This window comes from Brachyhypopomus gauderio, unplaced genomic scaffold (genome assembly GCF_052324685.1).
Source record: "Brachyhypopomus gauderio isolate BG-103 unplaced genomic scaffold, BGAUD_0.2 sc89, whole genome shotgun sequence".
NCBI classification, from domain to species: Eukaryota; Metazoa; Chordata; class Actinopteri; order Gymnotiformes; family Hypopomidae; genus Brachyhypopomus; species Brachyhypopomus gauderio.
Window position 1 is genome coordinate 1,061,125 of NW_027506910.1, and position 16,379 is coordinate 1,077,503.

The window sequence follows — 16,379 nt, forward strand, 5'->3', positions numbered from 1 at the left end:
TGTGGCTCCGCCCGTGCGCGAGGGCCTCGCGCGCTGTCGCGGCGCGAGGTCGTGCACCTCTCGAATTTTGTAACTTCGCGCGCGCGCCGCGCTTCAGCGCGATGGACAAAGTCATGTTTGCCGGGTTCATACACCTATACAAGGTGGAATTAAAGCACTTGTACGTCACTTTAAAGGTCCATTTCAATATTTCCCAGCACGTTAAACTTAATTAAGTTAAATATTTATACATATACTCGAAATGAATCGAAATAATTCGCTTTTTTAATCACATTAGTTTATGGTTGTTTATTTTCAAAACGCCCAATCTTAACGTCTTCACGTTCTCTCATGTTTCTCCCTGGAATTACAAGAGGCTCGTATTTGTTAACGTATCGTTTCGGACAACACTGCAAAGCCATATTTACGTTTGATGCCTGATGTGTATATATACGGTCTCTGGTCAGGTAAAAATGTTCTTTCACCGGTTTTGCAGGGGTTTTTTATTCTCCACTGCCACCTATCGCCACCTATCGTTTCGGAGAACACTGCAGCGACGCTCGCGACGTTCGCGAAAGTATAAACGGCTACACCGCTCGCGCAGGGTCGCGCGAGGTGGGCGGAGTAGCGCGCTAGGGTGCAACCGTAGGGTGCAACTTCGCCCACCTCGCGCGACCCTGCGCGAGCGGTGTTGCGTCGCGAGCGTCGCTGCAGTGTTCTCGAAACGATAGGTGGCAGTGGAGAATAAAAAACCCCTGCAAAACCGGGGAAAGAACATTTTTACCTGACCAGAGACCGTATATATACACATCAGGCATCAAACGTAAATATGGCTTTGCAGTGTTGTCCGAAACATACGTTAACAAATACGAGCCTCTTGTAATTCCAGGGCGAAACATGAGAGAACGTGAAGACGTTAAGATTGGGCGTTTTGAAAATAAACAACCATAAACTAATGTGATTAAAAAAGCGAATTATTTCGATTCATTTCGAGTATATGTATAAATATTAAACTTAATTAAGTTTAACGTGCTGGGAAATATTGAAATGGACCTTTAAAGTGACGTACAAGTGCTTTAATTCCACCTTGTATAGGTGTATGAACCCAGCAAACATGACTCTGTCCATCGCGCTGAAGCGCGGCGCGCGCGCGAAGTTACAAAATTCGAGAGGTGCACGACCTCGCGCCGCGACAGCGTGCGAGGCCCTCGCGCACGGGCGGAGCCACAGCGATTACGTCATTTTCGCCGCGCGGACCCTCGCGCCGCTCGCGGCGCGTCGAGTATAAACCAGGCTTCAACCAGGCTTGAGAGGTTTTTTTTTTTTTTTTTTTTTTTTTTTTTCGCTGTGAGGAGTAGTAGTTTATTTTTTTTTTATTTTTTTTATTTTTTTTTTATTGAAGAATAACAAGTACATACACATCACTCGTAAAGGTAGGAGAAAACAAGGTACAGAAACGTCAAGAAAACAAAGAGGGACTAGGGGGCCAAGAAAAAAAACTCTAAACACTAAAAACACTAGAACAAAAGAAATTTAGAAACATCAAGAGCCACTTTTTTGGCATACTCAGATCTTACACATTTTAATGAGGAGAAGTACCGCTTAAAGTCAACTAGGAAGCCTGCAAAGCATGGGGCTGAGCGTCTCCATTTACAGCAGTGTATGTGGTATTTAGCAAGCAAGAAAACAATATTCACCAAATCAGATATTTTGTGATCAAGATCGCTGAAAAAGTACAACACATGATTAAGATTAAAGACCGGAATGTTCTCAAGTTTTAATGATAACCAATTTCTCATGTCACTCCAAAAAATTTTAGTGATGGGGCAAGTGAAGAACAGATGTTCTAAGGATTCACCTGGACTATCACAAAAAGAACAACCTTCCACTTCGAATTTAAACCGTCTTTGTAGAAAATCTGCAACTGGATAAAAGTTATGACAAATTTTAAAATGAGTTTCTTTCACCTTAGGTGAGACAGGATATCTCAGATATTTAGAGTTGGACTTTAATGCTGTAGCTGAGTCTGCCAGGACTGATGTCCTTATGTTATAATCATAAAACAATTTAGATTTAAAGGCAGACGTAAGAACAGCAGTATTACACCTTTTGTCCATTATGTTGCAAGTACTTATTACCAAATTAGGAAGGGTTGAAGAGACTTTAGCATACAGAAGGGTGTTTTGTATGAGACAGACCAGAGCATCTGGAATAGCTTTACACATTTTCAAATAATCTTTACGATTACAAACCAAATTATATTTGTCCATAAAATCCCTGTGGTCCAACAGACAACCACCGGCATCCATCAAATCAGTTACAAACAAAACACCCTTCTCGTACCAATCAGCTTTAAAAACTGATTTCCTGTTGACCAGTATTGTTCTATTATTCCACAATAAAGAACCATGTGGTGAAAAGTTGTGAGAGAAAATCATTTTCCAGTAGTGCAAGACTTGCGCGTGGAATTTAGATAACTTAACCGGAATCTTACTAATCTCAAAATCACACCGTAGGAAAAAATCCATACCACCAATCTTTTTAATTAAAGCTCTAGGAATGTGAAACCACATAGAGTTCGGAGAAGACAGGAGGGACCTTAACCAGTTAATTCTACAAGAACCAAGTAATGCTTCAAAATCTAAGGCTTTGATACCACCCTTATTATAATCTTTAATCAATTGAGATCTCCTCAAGTAGTGAGTTTTATTCTTCCAAAGGAAATGAAAAAATATTGAATTTGCCTTTTGAATAGATTTCTTAGAAGTAAAAACCGCCTGGCAAGGATAAATCAATTTAGACACTCCTTCAGCTTTAGAAAGAAGAACACGACCGAAAATTGTAAGATCTCTAGTTAACCAGTGACCCAGGGATTTCTTCATATCAATCACCCTTTTATCAACATTGATCTCTTCTCTCCTAACAGGGTCCTTAGAAATCGTAATGCCCAGATATTTCACTTCAGACTTAACGGAAATAGAAGCAACAGATTCCTCAGAGCAAGAATGGATCGGGAGCAGATCACATTTTTTGATATTGAGAAGCAGACCTGAAGCACCAGAAAAAGACGAAACCAGATTTAGAGCCACTTCCACCATGGTTTTATCTTTTAGAAAAATAGCAGTATCATCGGCAAATTGACTTAATTTAAATTCCTTACCCAAAATATTAATGCCATGCAAATTTGAATTCCTATAAATTGATAGCGTAAACATTTGAGTTGCCAAGATGAATAATTTAGGAGAAATCGGACATCCTTGACGAATGCCTCGTGACACACTAAAGCTTGGGGTCATACCATTACCAAGGGATACTGAACTACTTATATCAGTATAAAACATCTCGATTATACTACGAAATTTCTCCCCAAAACCCATGCGTTCCAGGGTTTCGGCAATGAAACAATGTTCCAAAGAGTCGAACGCCTTGTAGAAATCAAGGAATAAAATAAAACTGTCATTATTAATAAATTCTCTATAGTCCAACATGTCTAGAATCAATCTGGTATGAAAATGTATATTCCTTCCTTTCATGAAGGCAGACTGACATTCACTAATTACAGAAGCCAAGCCCTTATTTAAGCGATTTGCATACACAAACGCTAGCATTTTATAGTCTATACATAATAAAGTGATTGGTCTCCAATTTTCCAGGGATAAAGGGTCCTTGTTGACCTTAGGAATCAGGGTGATGAGTCCTCGCTTCATGGTGGGAGAGAGAGATTTGTTAGAGATGCAGTCTACAAGGCCATTGAATAATAACAACCGAATATCTTCCCAAAAGAAAAGATAGAATTCAACTGTCAGACCATCCAGGCCTGGTGATTTCCCCTTAGCCATTCGCTGGATTACATCATCCAACTCATCAATGGTCAAATCTTTCTCCATTGCTTCCTTAAATTGAGAGTCAACTAATTCAATGGAATCATTAATTTCCTCAAAAAAGGACTGGCACTTAAATTTGGAAAATTTGGAACTGTACAAATTGCTATAAAAGGCACTAATCTTGTCACATATTGAATCCGAATCTTCAGTAACACTGCCATTAACATATAATTTGGAGATTCTCTTTTTGGACTGTCTCTGCTTCTCAAGACCATAGAAATATGCGGAATTTCTTTCACCCTCCTCAATCCAACGAGCCCTGGAGCGAATAAACGCGCCCTTTGCCTTTTCTAAAAATAAATCATCAAGTTGAGATTTGAGATCATCTAAATGGCCTCTCTCCTCCGATGTTAACAGAGGTTTAGCACACATAGAATTTATGTTATTTATAATTTGTGATTGTTTTGCTCTCATCTCATTGGCAGTGTGCTTACCTATTTTAATTGCAAGAGATTTAACGCTAAATTTAAACCACTCCCATTTGCTCAATGATGAAGTTTCCATCAGTGAAATTTCCTCTAAGAGTTTTCTAACTTCTGTACAAAAGTTCACATTTAACAAAAGCTTGCTATTGAATTTCCAAATTGAATTTGTGTGCAATTTACGATTGTTCAAGGAGAGGAGTAATGAAACAGCACAGTGGTCAGGCTTGAGAGGTGCACGACCTCGCGCGGCGACAGCGCGCGAGGCCGTCGCGCACGGGCGGAGCCACAGCGATTACGTCATTTTCGCCGCGCGGACCCTCGCGCCGCTCGCGGCGCGTCGAGTATAAACCAGGCTTTAAAGTGACGTACAAGTGCTTTAATTCCACCTTGTATAGGTGTATGAACCCAGCAAACATGACTTTGTCCATCGCGCTGAAGCACGGCGCGCGCGCGAAGTTACAAAATTCGAGAGGTGCACGACCTCGCGAACGGACAGCGCGCGAGGCACTCGCGCACGGGCGGAGCCACAGCGAATACGTCATTTTCGCCGCGCGGACCCTCGCGCCGCTCGTGGCGCGTCAAGTATAAACCAGGGCTGTGTTCGAAATAGTCTACTACATACTACTGGCGTACTGATCGAGCCCCAAATCAGTATGTCGTATGCAGTATGTGACCAAAATGAAAATTTCCAGTACGCGAAACATACCCGGATGACCTACTACTTCCGCAAAATATTCCAGTACGCGAACAGAGCTATCTTCGTGGTGTACTGCATCCCATCATGCAACGCTACGTTCACGTGACCCCGTAGTGTGCTTTGCTTTTGTCGCATACTGGAAACGGTACTGCATACTACTACGAGGACCAGTATGCAGTATCCAGTATGTAGTAATCTATTTCGAACACAGCCGGCTTAAGACTTCACTAACCGTGGTGAGAAGACGGATAGTTTTCTTTCATGTATGCTTTAAAACAGGTGTATAATCCAGGTTCACAAAGTAAAAGTCCTCACCAAGCTTGCTAGATTTTCTAATTAGTGCAATCCAGGTAAAATTAGTGGAATCAACACAGGAAGCCTGAGTAAAATCCTGGTGAGGACTTTTACATTCTGAACCTGGATTATACAACTCTGCTTTAAAACTCCACATTGGATTAAGATCAGTGTTGTGTTGAGTATTTAAATACCACGGAGTACTGAGTACTGAATACTGAATACTGCCACCACCGCCGTTAGTACCGCTTCCCTGCTGCTGGCGGCTGCACTTCCAGCAGGCCGCCGCCAGATGTCGCCCGCCCGCGCCGCCGTCCGGGGCTTTGACGTGTCGTCTTTCTCGGGCGTCCGCTCTACTTCCTGCTTCCTCCGCGGGCTTGTTGTCGAGGCCGAACCCCGTCGAGGTGGTTTGAACGTGGCAGGCGATGGTGTGAAGCGGCCGACAGTCTCCCGTCATCCTCGCGGACCCCCCGGACGAGCTGAGCGTGACACCCCCCCGGGTCACGGCGGCGGACAACCATGCAGTTCTCCCCCGCCAGCGGGGACTTCACCTTCGTCTCCTCCACCGACGCCGAAGGTACCTCGGCCGTCTCACACACGGGCCCGCGCCGCGGCTCCGACCCTCCGTCTGGGTTAAATATCTCGTACCGACCCGCTTCCCCGTTTCCCTCGCAGAGCTGAGCGGCACCATGGACGCCCCGGACGTGCAGCTGAACATGGGCGGCGAGCAGGCCCGGGACGCCGCCACCTTCCTGCGGCAGCGGGGCTACGGGTGGCTGCTGGAGGTGGAGGAGGACGAGGCCGAGGACACCAAACCTCTTCTGTGGGTCTGCCGTCGAGAAACAATATTAATTTGTGTTAATATATATTAATTATGTATTATAAATATTAAGTATATATATTTATTAAGTGTTAATATGTCGACAAAGGCGCGTTTATTCGTCTCCATTTGCTGGTTTTAAGCTGCTTTGGTCTCCCCATACGTGTGTGATGCAGGGAGGAGCTGGACATTGACCTGAAGGACATCTACTATAAGGTCAGGTGTGTTCTGATGCCCATGCCCTCCCTGGGCTTCAACAGGCAGGTGGTCCGGGACAACCCAGACTTCTGGGGGCCGCTGGCAGTGGTACTCCTCTTCTCCATGATCTCCATCTACGGACAGTTCAGGGTGAGCGGATACGCGTTTGTGTAGCGGTGAGACGGCTGTGTGTCCAAATTGCTGATGCCGTGAATTATGAGTAAAACGAATAAAGTGTTTCGTGTTGAGTGCGGTTTGGCCTGTCTTCTGGTGCCTTGCGTATTTGGGGCGTGACGTTCCTGTCTTCCTTCACCTGCGTTATCTGTTTTCTTCTGTATGTGCCTTGTTCTCGTAGCTTTGCTACATGAACTGTGGGTGCTCCACCCAAAATGGGAGACACAAATTTTCCTCCTCGTGTGTTTAAACACTTTGGTTAAAGGTAGAGTCAACAGCACTGTGCCATTTTCAAGTGTAATCATCATACATAATTAGGTTTATGTGTTTTGTTATAGGTTGTGTCTTGGATCATTACCATTTGGATATTTGGATCTCTTACGATTTTTCTCCTTGCAAGAGTGCTTGGTGGAGAGGTAATACTCATGAATCTTTGCTGGTTTGTCATTTGTAATACTAAGGGCTCATTTAAAATGGTAAAAATATCTTAATTCCTATTATTTATATACGTGTATGGAAATGCTTACTGTTAAAACCTAAAAGAAGGAAATTCACTAGAGAATAACCTTATTGGCAGGTTTCATACGGGCAGGTTCTTGGGGTGATCGGATACTCCTTGCTTCCCTTGATTGTAATAGCCCCCGTGCTCCTGATCACTGGGAGTTTTGAGGTTGTGTCTACACTCATAAAGGTGAGTATAACAAGAATTAAGGAAAAGGTATTACATTGATAAATTTGACTGAATTCTTTTATCCAGATTATTTTTTTCTCTGAGTGAAATACATTCTTGTAAACAACAAATGATATAGGAGTGATGTAGAAATGCAGTTTCCTGGAAATACATTTAAGCCGAGTCATTACGGTGCCAGTAATGAATCATCATTAGAACGTGTTTGTAGTCTAGGTTTAGTCTGGGTCTGCAAAAGTAACCCTGAAATTGCACTGCAGAAATTTCATAGGTAACCTGAGTAGGACTTGCTACTAAATGTTTTTTATGTCTTTGGTTTAACAAGACCATTTAACCTAAAACCGGATGCAGTTTTATGCTCGGTGGAAACTTAAGGTTACTTTTCTAATGCATGTACACATATGCCCTATGACAACACTTCCACTATTCTCAAACACACAGTGTTAAATCTATGCTGCAGCCAACTACTGCATAGAGCATTGTGTTCTTACAAGAGAAATGCAATAAGCAGGATGTAGAATGGCAATAATTATGCACAGTAATAGGTGTCAGACTCAATTATCATCCGTCAATTATGATTAATTGGAAATCCTTAATCACGTTAATTGACTTTGGTTATGAAAGTGAGTCTTTGAGGAAGGCTTGTTGGTTAGTGTGTGTGTGTGGTGTTCCAGTGTATACCACTTTATTACCTTCTAACTCTTTCAAAACACCCATTTTACTGTACACACACACAGTTATGATCAGCTCTTTGGTTTTTGCTTACTTGTATACATTTCACAAATAACTGATGTTAATGGCTCTTTTTAAAATGTTGATCTTTTTAGCTTTTTGGAGTATTCTGGGCTGCGTACAGTGCTGCATCGCTACTCGTCGGTGATGAGTTCAAAACAAAGAAACCGCTCCTTATATACCCAATCTTCCTTTTGTATATCTACTTCCTGTCTCTGTATACTGGAGTCTGATTGGACCACGGGCCTTGATTGGCACTTTGCTTGGACACTGACACGTAGCACCTTAGAGATGTACACTGCAGGTGCAGGACTGTTCACATGATGCAGAAGGAGGAGCATGGGATTTCTCTCTTCTTTTTTCCTTCTTTTTTTTTTTTACCCCATGAAGTCCTTCACAGCAGGTAATGAAGTGTACAGAGTTAATGTGTTTAATATATTAGTTAACTTTGTTCCAGTAAAAGGTATAGCAGGCCATGCATTTAGCCATTGCCCTTGTAAATGGCTCTATGGTTTCATTAAGGGTTTTATGAAATACACTAAAAGAAAAAAAAACTTTTGTTAAACTTGCATTTACGTTATGATTGATTCTGAAATTCATGAAGGTCATGCATCAGAGATTGTTACAATCACGCCTAATAGTTTAGATGTGTGTGATTTATCCTAGACTTGCATTAAAACTCAACATGCTCCTTTTCCCCCCTAAACTGTGGTGACTTGGAATTTTTCTTTACTGTATTTTTTTTTTTTTTGGATTCCTAACTTATAAAATTGACCAGGAAGAGTATGGAGGCTATAGAACATGAGTAAGAAGATACTGATAAGAATGGGTGCCTTTTAGTAGCTGTTTTATATGGCTGTGGTTTATTTTAATGGACTGTAAATGTAGCCAAAAATGTGTTTGTATAACTTGCGACCCAAAACAACTTTATATACATAGTGATGAAACACATGCCAGGGTTACAATGAATTTCTTCAAAGTAATTCAGTTCAGAAATTGTGATATTCATGTACAGCTCATTACTTTGATTAAAAAGTATTTCCATTCTAGTTCATCATTTTGTCTTTTACCCTACTGATTTCTGCAAAAGTGATGCCATTTACGGGAAAACTGACAGATATAACGTGTTTGTTATTTAACGACTCTTCATCTTTACGTCTTTAGGAATTGTTATAAACGCTTGCATAATTTAAAACAATATGGTGTAGCTTGTTTACAAATTACTCATCACGAAACGCTTTGGCCAATGCTGGACGCTCAGCACACTACAGCATTTCTCTTTAACATTGTTAATAAACATGTTCCCTGTCTGTGTTGTATATGTTGGAATAAACCCAGATGGTTACTGTACCATCAGAATAGGCACATAAATCGCTTTATAATTGGGTGGCAGTAGGAATTGACTAAAGAACCTTAATGAAGTTGCAGCAGCGCTCCCATATTTAGATATGTACCATCTACTGACGTTTTGTGAGAGGTTCACGACCTATCCCACTCCAAGGATTTCTGTTTCAATACTTATATTTAACGCAATGTAGACAGCACGTAATGAGAAAACTTGCTTTTTTTTGTTGTTGTTGCTGACTTTTAAAATTATTTCCATCAGCTATAATCACAAAGCCACCACGCTAAAAACGCAACTTGCTGTCCGTGCGTTTGTGTCGCGCTGTGCTTCCCCCCAGCGGTTGGGCGTGCGACAGCGGCCACTACGCTAGTTCCGTCCACCTGACGCGTCTCCACAGACGCACGCCGCCGGGTTTCCGTATTAGTGATGGTGAATAGCCGCCGCTGCGGTTTGGGGAGGAGGAACAGAAGCCGCGGAGGGAGAGCCCAGCAGTGAGAGTGCTAGCGGTACTTTGGATTTTCGATTTTTTTTTTACCATTTTTTTTTCTACATCAAGACGTATCAACAGAAACTCCCGAAAGACGAAAATAAAACAAAAAAACCCCACCAGAACGGGAAGGTAACGTTACGGGGGCGGAAATGGCGGCCGCGGCCTCGCCGGGCTCCTGCTCGTCGAACTCCTCCGACTGGGTCGTGCTGAGGGACGGATGCCTGCGCTGCGACGAGGAGGGCCTGCGGAGCCTCTCCTACCACCCGGCCCTCAACGCCATCCTGGCCGTCACCAGCCGGGGCAGCATCAAAGTCATTGACGGCACGTCGGGGGCCATACTGCAGGCCTCCGCCTTGCACGGTGAGTCTCCGGTTTTTGGCGACGAGCGTCCACTCGCTCGCCGGGGGGGACGGGGGACGGCCCAAACACGGGGCACCGCGACACGACAGGACGGGGATCTACGCGGGGCCTTGCGTGTCTGTGTTAGCCCGGAGCTAACCCCACCGAGTCCGGCCTTGGGTCCCCGCCGTCTGGGTCGGTTGTTCGTGGTCGGGTGGTTTATTTAACCGTGTCCGTGTGTGTTTTGTTCCTGATCCGCCGCCGTGCCGGCTGCTCGCAGCGCCAAACTCGGACCAATGTCACACGGATGAAGGAGAAGCGAGGTGTGATTAGCACCCGTGCTAACCGCTTCCTTCCTGCTAGCTTAGCCGCCAGTGTGACGGACGCAGCCCGCCGGGCGGAGCGGCTAACGGCTACGGGCGAGTTTAGCGTCGTCGTTACTTCAACTAGCCGCCCGGTTAACGTCAGTTAGACGGGTGAACCGGGCGGGTTAACGTCAGTTAGACGGGTGAACCGGGCGGGTTAACGTCAGTTAGACGGGTGAACCGGGCGAGCTAACGTCAGTTAGACGGGTGAACCGGGCGAGCTAACGTCAGTTAGACGGGTGAACCGGGCGAGCTAACGTCAGTTAGACGGGTGAACCTGGGCGAGGTAACGCCAGTTAGACGGGTAAACCTGGGCGAGGTAACGCCAGTTAGACGGGTAAACCTGGGCGAGGTAACGCCAGTTAGACGGGTGAACCGGGCGAGGTAACGCCAGTTAGACGGGTGAACCTGGGCGAGGTAACGTCAGTTAGGCGGGTGAACCTGGGCGAGGTAACGTCAGTTAGACGGGTGAACCTGGGCGAGGTAACGTCAGTTAGACGGGTGAACCTGGGCGAGGTAACGTCAGTTAGACGGGTGAACCTGGGCGAGGTAACGTCAGTTAGACGGGTGAACCTGGGCGAGGTAACGCCAGTTAGACGGGTGAACCTGGGCGAGGTAACGCCAGTTAGACGGGTAAACCGGGCGAGGTAACGCCAGTTAGACGGGTAAAGCTGGGCAAACCTGGGCGAGGTAACGTCAGTTAGACGGGTAAACCGGGCGAGGTAACGTCAGTTAGACGGGTAAACCTGGGCAAACCTGGGCGAGGTAACGTCAGTTAGACGGGTAAACCTGGGCGAGGTAACGTCAGTTAGACGGGTAAACCTGGGCGAGGTAACGTCAGTTAGACGGGTGAACCGGGCGGGTTAACGTCAGTTAGACGGGTAAACCTGGGCGAGGTAACGTCAGTTAGACGGGTGAACCGGGCGGGTTAACGTCAGTTAGACGGGTGAACCGGGCGGGTTAACGTCAGTTAGACGGGTGAACCGGGCGGGTTAACGTCAGTTAGACGGGTGAACCGGGCGAGCTAACGTCAGTTAGACGGGTAAACCTGGGCGAGCTAACGTCAGTTAGACGGGTAAACCTGGGCGAGGTAACGCCAGTTAGACGGGTAAACCTGGGCGAGGTAACGCCAGTTAGACGGGTAAACCTGGGCGAGGTAACGCCAGTTAGACGGGTAAACCTGGGCGAGGTAACGCCAGTTAGACGGGTAAACCGGGCGGGCTAACGCCAGTTAGACGGGTAAACCTGGGCGAGGTAACGCCAGTTAGACGGGTAAACCTGGGCGAGGTAACGCCAGTTAGACGGGTAAACCTGGGCGAGGTAACGCCAGTTAGACGGGTAAACCGGGCGAGGTAACGCCAGTTAGACGGGTAAATTAGACCAGCTAAGTGCCCAAGTGCTTTATTTTGCTAACTAGCTAGCCACAAGTGTTTTGGCAGATTATTACCTGGCCGTTTTAATGTTAGTTAGCCAGCTAGGTACGTTACTAAATAACATTTATTTTGCCAACGGTTTGGTCACTTGACCCTGAACGGTCTATTTGGCTGTTTTTCGCCAGTGCTGTGTGATCACGTTAATAAGCTTGTCTTGTCATTGAAGTTTTGGTCGACACCGTGAACGCTGTGGGATGTCGGTAATGCATGTTATCTAGATATATCTAATGATCACACTATCCGCCCAAATGTTGTTGACCGGGTTAGACTATGACTTATTTCGATTAGACCATTTAAACGAACCTATTTTGCATATGTAAAATGTTTAATATGGCCAGTTGCTTCGCTTAGGGAACATTTTCAGTATGTGTGGGCACATATGTACCAGGGTACAGATCACAGAAGCATTAGGTCGACTCATTATTATATCAGAACTTTTTGTCTGCTCGTTATGTTCTGGGACAAGCAAGCTTTAAGTGTGGCTTCGTTTTCCACACCTGACATCACTTGAGAGGAAGGTTTTCTTCTCGTGCTCGGAGTCTTTGCAGGCCTCAACTTAATTTGCTAGCCAGATGTTTATGAATGACAGCATCAACAAAACATGTTTGGACAGTTTTATGTACAACTGTAGCAAACCAGGTAAATCCGAGGCCCTTTTCCAGATAATGTAGTGCATGGATCACCATTTGAGAAATACTCTTCACAGAGTATTGAAGTATATAAGTATTATATTTAAGTGTTTTTATCTTCACAATATGTCTCATCAGTGTTATTATTATTATTATACAGTGATGTAATTTAAGCAGTGCATCTTTGCCTTAGTTTGAGCACTTAGGGAGGGCTTTGTAGTCATTTGATGGATGGAATTGAGGGTTTTAGTGCAGGTAAACCACAGAAATCCCCAGAGTGGCATGACAGTCCACCGCGTTAAGCCATGGTTTTTTAGCCACTTGTAAGTTGGATGTAACCAGTGTCCGTTTTCTGACATGACTGGTTTAACCATGACATTTTGGAGTCTGGCCGAATGGTCAGGTGATACCTGAATGTGTTTGACTTGTTCTGCGTGTCGCAGCCATCAGCAAGAAGCACCTTCCATTAGCAGCATTGGCAACGGCTCTTTTCTGATCCATAGAAAATCAAAGACATCAGCAAAATCACTGTTTATTTTGCTCAGATATGCAAAGAAGGAAAAGAACTTTTGAAATTTGGAATTGGCTGGACTGTGGGAGCTTGCTGTGGTTTTAAGTACGAGGCCCCATGGTGGTTGGGGATTTATAAAAGGTCCTATTGTGCCCACTACAGAATCATTAGTGCTATCTTAATTTGGAGCTGTGACACCTCCATACACGAGTATAGCAGAGCTGTTATAACTCTCACTAGAAGAACTGGAGTCCAGACATGTAGTTTGCATGAGGTTGTCAGAAATCCTAGGTTCGTGTTTTATAGCCCCATCTCCAAACTTCTCTGTGAAGGTGTCATCTAAATTGGAACTGCTATCTGACAAAGTGCAAACTTGGATATAAGGAATATTTATTATTTGGCACGCATGTGATGAGCCTACCATAGAAATTAACCAAAACAAAGCAGACCATTAAAGCAGACCTTAGCCAACGCTGCTTTAACTGTGTAAGTGGTACAGGAGCAGTGTTGTCAGTGCGTGTACTTTGCGGGGTGATTAGATGTCCTGTCCTTCATTAGGTTGCTCATAATTTTACATCAGCTTTCATCCTTACACCTTACATCTCATTTTTTTTCTGTTGTGAAAAAGAAAATAATTTATGACTGATGGCAAGGATTGTTCGTACTTAGAAGATTCCTTTTATAAATGTCATCAAACTTCAAAAGACGTAAGACAATCAGCCTTTGAGTCAAACCTGTAAAGAGTTATATATGTCCTGATATAGGGACAATGTCCTCATCACAGTGGCTTTATTAGCAGGTAATACAATATTATTCATACCTCATCATTTAACGTGGTCCTTATGATTGTTGCAGAGAAGATCTTTAATTGCTGCATTTAGCAAAAGTGCCTTTAGATCTGTATTGATTTTTGAAGGATAAAATGCAACTGATGGCGTTTTTTTCTTCACCTAACGTGAGGGTATGTGCTTTCAGCTTTCTCTGAGGCATCTGTAGTTTTCTTCAGTTGGAAGTGATCTACAGTCATGTTGTGGTATTTGAGAGGGCTCAAAGTAAACAGACTGGGAGTATACATGGTAGCTGCTCTTCTTTGATTGGAGGAGAATCACCAGTGTAGCGGCAGTGAACAAAAAAACCCCTTCAGTTTTTATAGTGTTTCCAAGAAATGTCATCCAGCGACTAGTGGCCCTTAATGTCCCAGCTGAGGCACAAGAGGGACCTCTGAGATTCTCCCGTTGGGCCGCTCACGTGTGACCTCCGAGATTCTCCCGTTGGGCCGCTCACGTGTGACCTCCGAGATTCTCCCGTTGGGCCGCTCACGCGTGACCTCCGAGATTCTCCCGTTGGGCCGCTCACGCGTGACCTCCGAGATTCTCCTGTTGGGCCACTCACACGTGACCTCTGCGTTGCAGCTAAACCCGGAGGCCGCGTGAGGTGTCAGTACTTCCCCGCGGTGGACAAGGTGCTGTTTGTGGATGACTGTGCGGTGGGCTGCCGGAAGGACCTGAACGGTATCCTGCTCCTGGACACGGCGCTGCAGGCCCCGGTACCCAAGCCCGAGGACATGGTCCAGCTGGAGCTGCCCGTCACGGAGGTAAGAACCCTGCAAACACTGACCTCACATCTGTTTTTGCTGAGACTTGACTTTAAAAAAAAATTTTGCGCTGTTATGTTCTAATCAAATCAGTTATATGGATTTTGGAAAGCTGCCTTGTAGTTCAGAACTGAGGTTTGGTGCCCAGATGTCAGATATTCAGTGGTTGGATGTCTTCTGCGTTTCCTCTGTGACTGACTTGCTTCACAGTGCTGTTTTGTAAAGATCTGAACTACTCAGGGGGTTGAATGTGAACGCTGTCGTACTGGGCTTTGCTGTGCGGTTGAAGTCAGACTGTAACCTGGGCAAGCGAAGGCTGCATACCACTCAGGCAGTACAATGTTGCCAGACTGGTTGGTTGATGCTCTGTGTGCGTGGTGTGCTCTTTGATGTGCCAGTCTTGCTCAACGCTCCCTTCCTACAGACTGCAGGTCTGGAATCCAGCAAGCGTCTAGCACTGAAGCAGCAGGCGGTGCTGTGATCGGTCCTTGTGATTGAGATAAGCACAGCTGTCGTCACATCTGACCCCGGGGGGAAGGCAGGGTTGAAAGGCAGTAGCACCTAGCCTAGTCCCCCTAGTTGGGATTTGAAGACCTATGTAAACTGGCTATCAGTAGTCTGTAAAATCTATAACCAAGTTTTCGATTGGCGGTCCAGAGTCGGTCTCCTTTTACCTTTGAGCCTTTATTCTTCAGTGAAGCACAGAGATGAGCTGGCGTGCAAGTTGGAATAAAAGCTCCATTATGTTCAAATGCTCGGGCAGGTGTCCTTGGATACACTTGGCCCTGTAAGATGTGAAGAACATGGTCACCTCATCTGAGAAACTGCATGTGGTCCAACAGCAAATATCAGTAGTAGCGTAGTAATGGGAAAAGCTCTTAATTAAGGTTAACTTTGGACAGAGATGGTCTCAGATACGATGGCTAAGTGGCTGCTTGGAGTGGAAATCCCTTCTTCAAAAGGGTGTGTGTGTGTGTGTGTGTGTGTGTGTGTGTGTGTGTGTGTGTGTGTGTGTGTGTGCTCACATTGTGACTTGCACTGTTGCACACTCAGCAAATCTAAAACTGTGGGATGTTTGCCGATCATTAGATCAATGCAGGTGCATTAGCGCTGCCCCGATAGTCTAAGCCGGGCTGAGCGGTGCGTTTAGAGACCAAGGTGTGTGCTTCTGGGTTTTGTAGTTCTTGCATGCACCAAAATATGACCATGTTATCCATGGCATATGAAATAATCATTATATGCATGTCTGTGTGCCTTTTTGCTTATTTTTTCTTTATCTTTTTCAACGGGTTAATTCTGAAACTCATTGCTAAAAACGTCTAATATTTGGTATGTTTTCAAGTTGCTAAATCTCATTCAGTCTGTTGTCTCCTGGGTTTGTGTTGTTAAATGTATGAAATTCGCTCCTTCCACATTTTGACTTGCTGGTCTCGTCCATGACTATGAAACTATCAGCAGCGTTGAATGTCTGGTTAGTGGACATAACCTCCTATCTGTAAGTAGTGGAGATGGGATGGTCCTGGGTGGAGTGGGTCCATACCACTGCTCCTTAGTTGGACATCTGTGAGGCGCTAGTCACACCAGCAGTGCCTGCTGCTATTTTAGATGTACCCAAGTTACCTCACATCGCGTTTATTTATTTATTTTTGTTTCATGTGCACAGTTAGTCCTCTACCTTATCGTTTGGGTCCAGGAGCTGTATTTATAGCAGCGTGTTGAAGGCACATCACCATCTCTGCCGCTCCTTATCCTGGGCTGCTGTGAACTAACGCCTGGTGCTCC

General features: G+C 44.9%; 2 protein-coding genes across 2 annotated transcripts in view; both read left to right on the plus strand.

Annotated features, from left to right (window-relative positions):
• The first annotated feature begins 5,599 nt into the window (after positions 1–5,599).
• yipf4 (Yip1 domain family, member 4) lies at positions 5,600–8,940 on the plus strand. Its single transcript, XM_076992074.1, has 6 exons — positions 5,600–5,856; positions 5,955–6,102; positions 6,276–6,447; positions 6,810–6,887; positions 7,049–7,162; positions 7,987–8,940. The coding sequence occupies exons 1-6, from the start codon at positions 5,799–5,801 to the stop codon at positions 8,122–8,124; spliced, it is 708 nt and encodes a 235-aa protein (XP_076848189.1). The 5' UTR covers positions 5,600–5,798; the 3' UTR covers positions 8,125–8,940.
• A 717-nt stretch (positions 8,941–9,657) lies between these two features.
• birc6 (baculoviral IAP repeat containing 6) overlaps positions 9,658–16,379 on the plus strand; it is a 52,574-nt gene continuing 45,852 nt past the window's right edge. The window contains 2 exon segments of the mRNA XM_076992070.1: positions 9,658–10,086; positions 14,416–14,597. Coding sequence (XP_076848185.1) covers positions 9,876–10,086; positions 14,416–14,597 — 393 coding nt within the window. The 5' untranslated portion in view covers positions 9,658–9,875.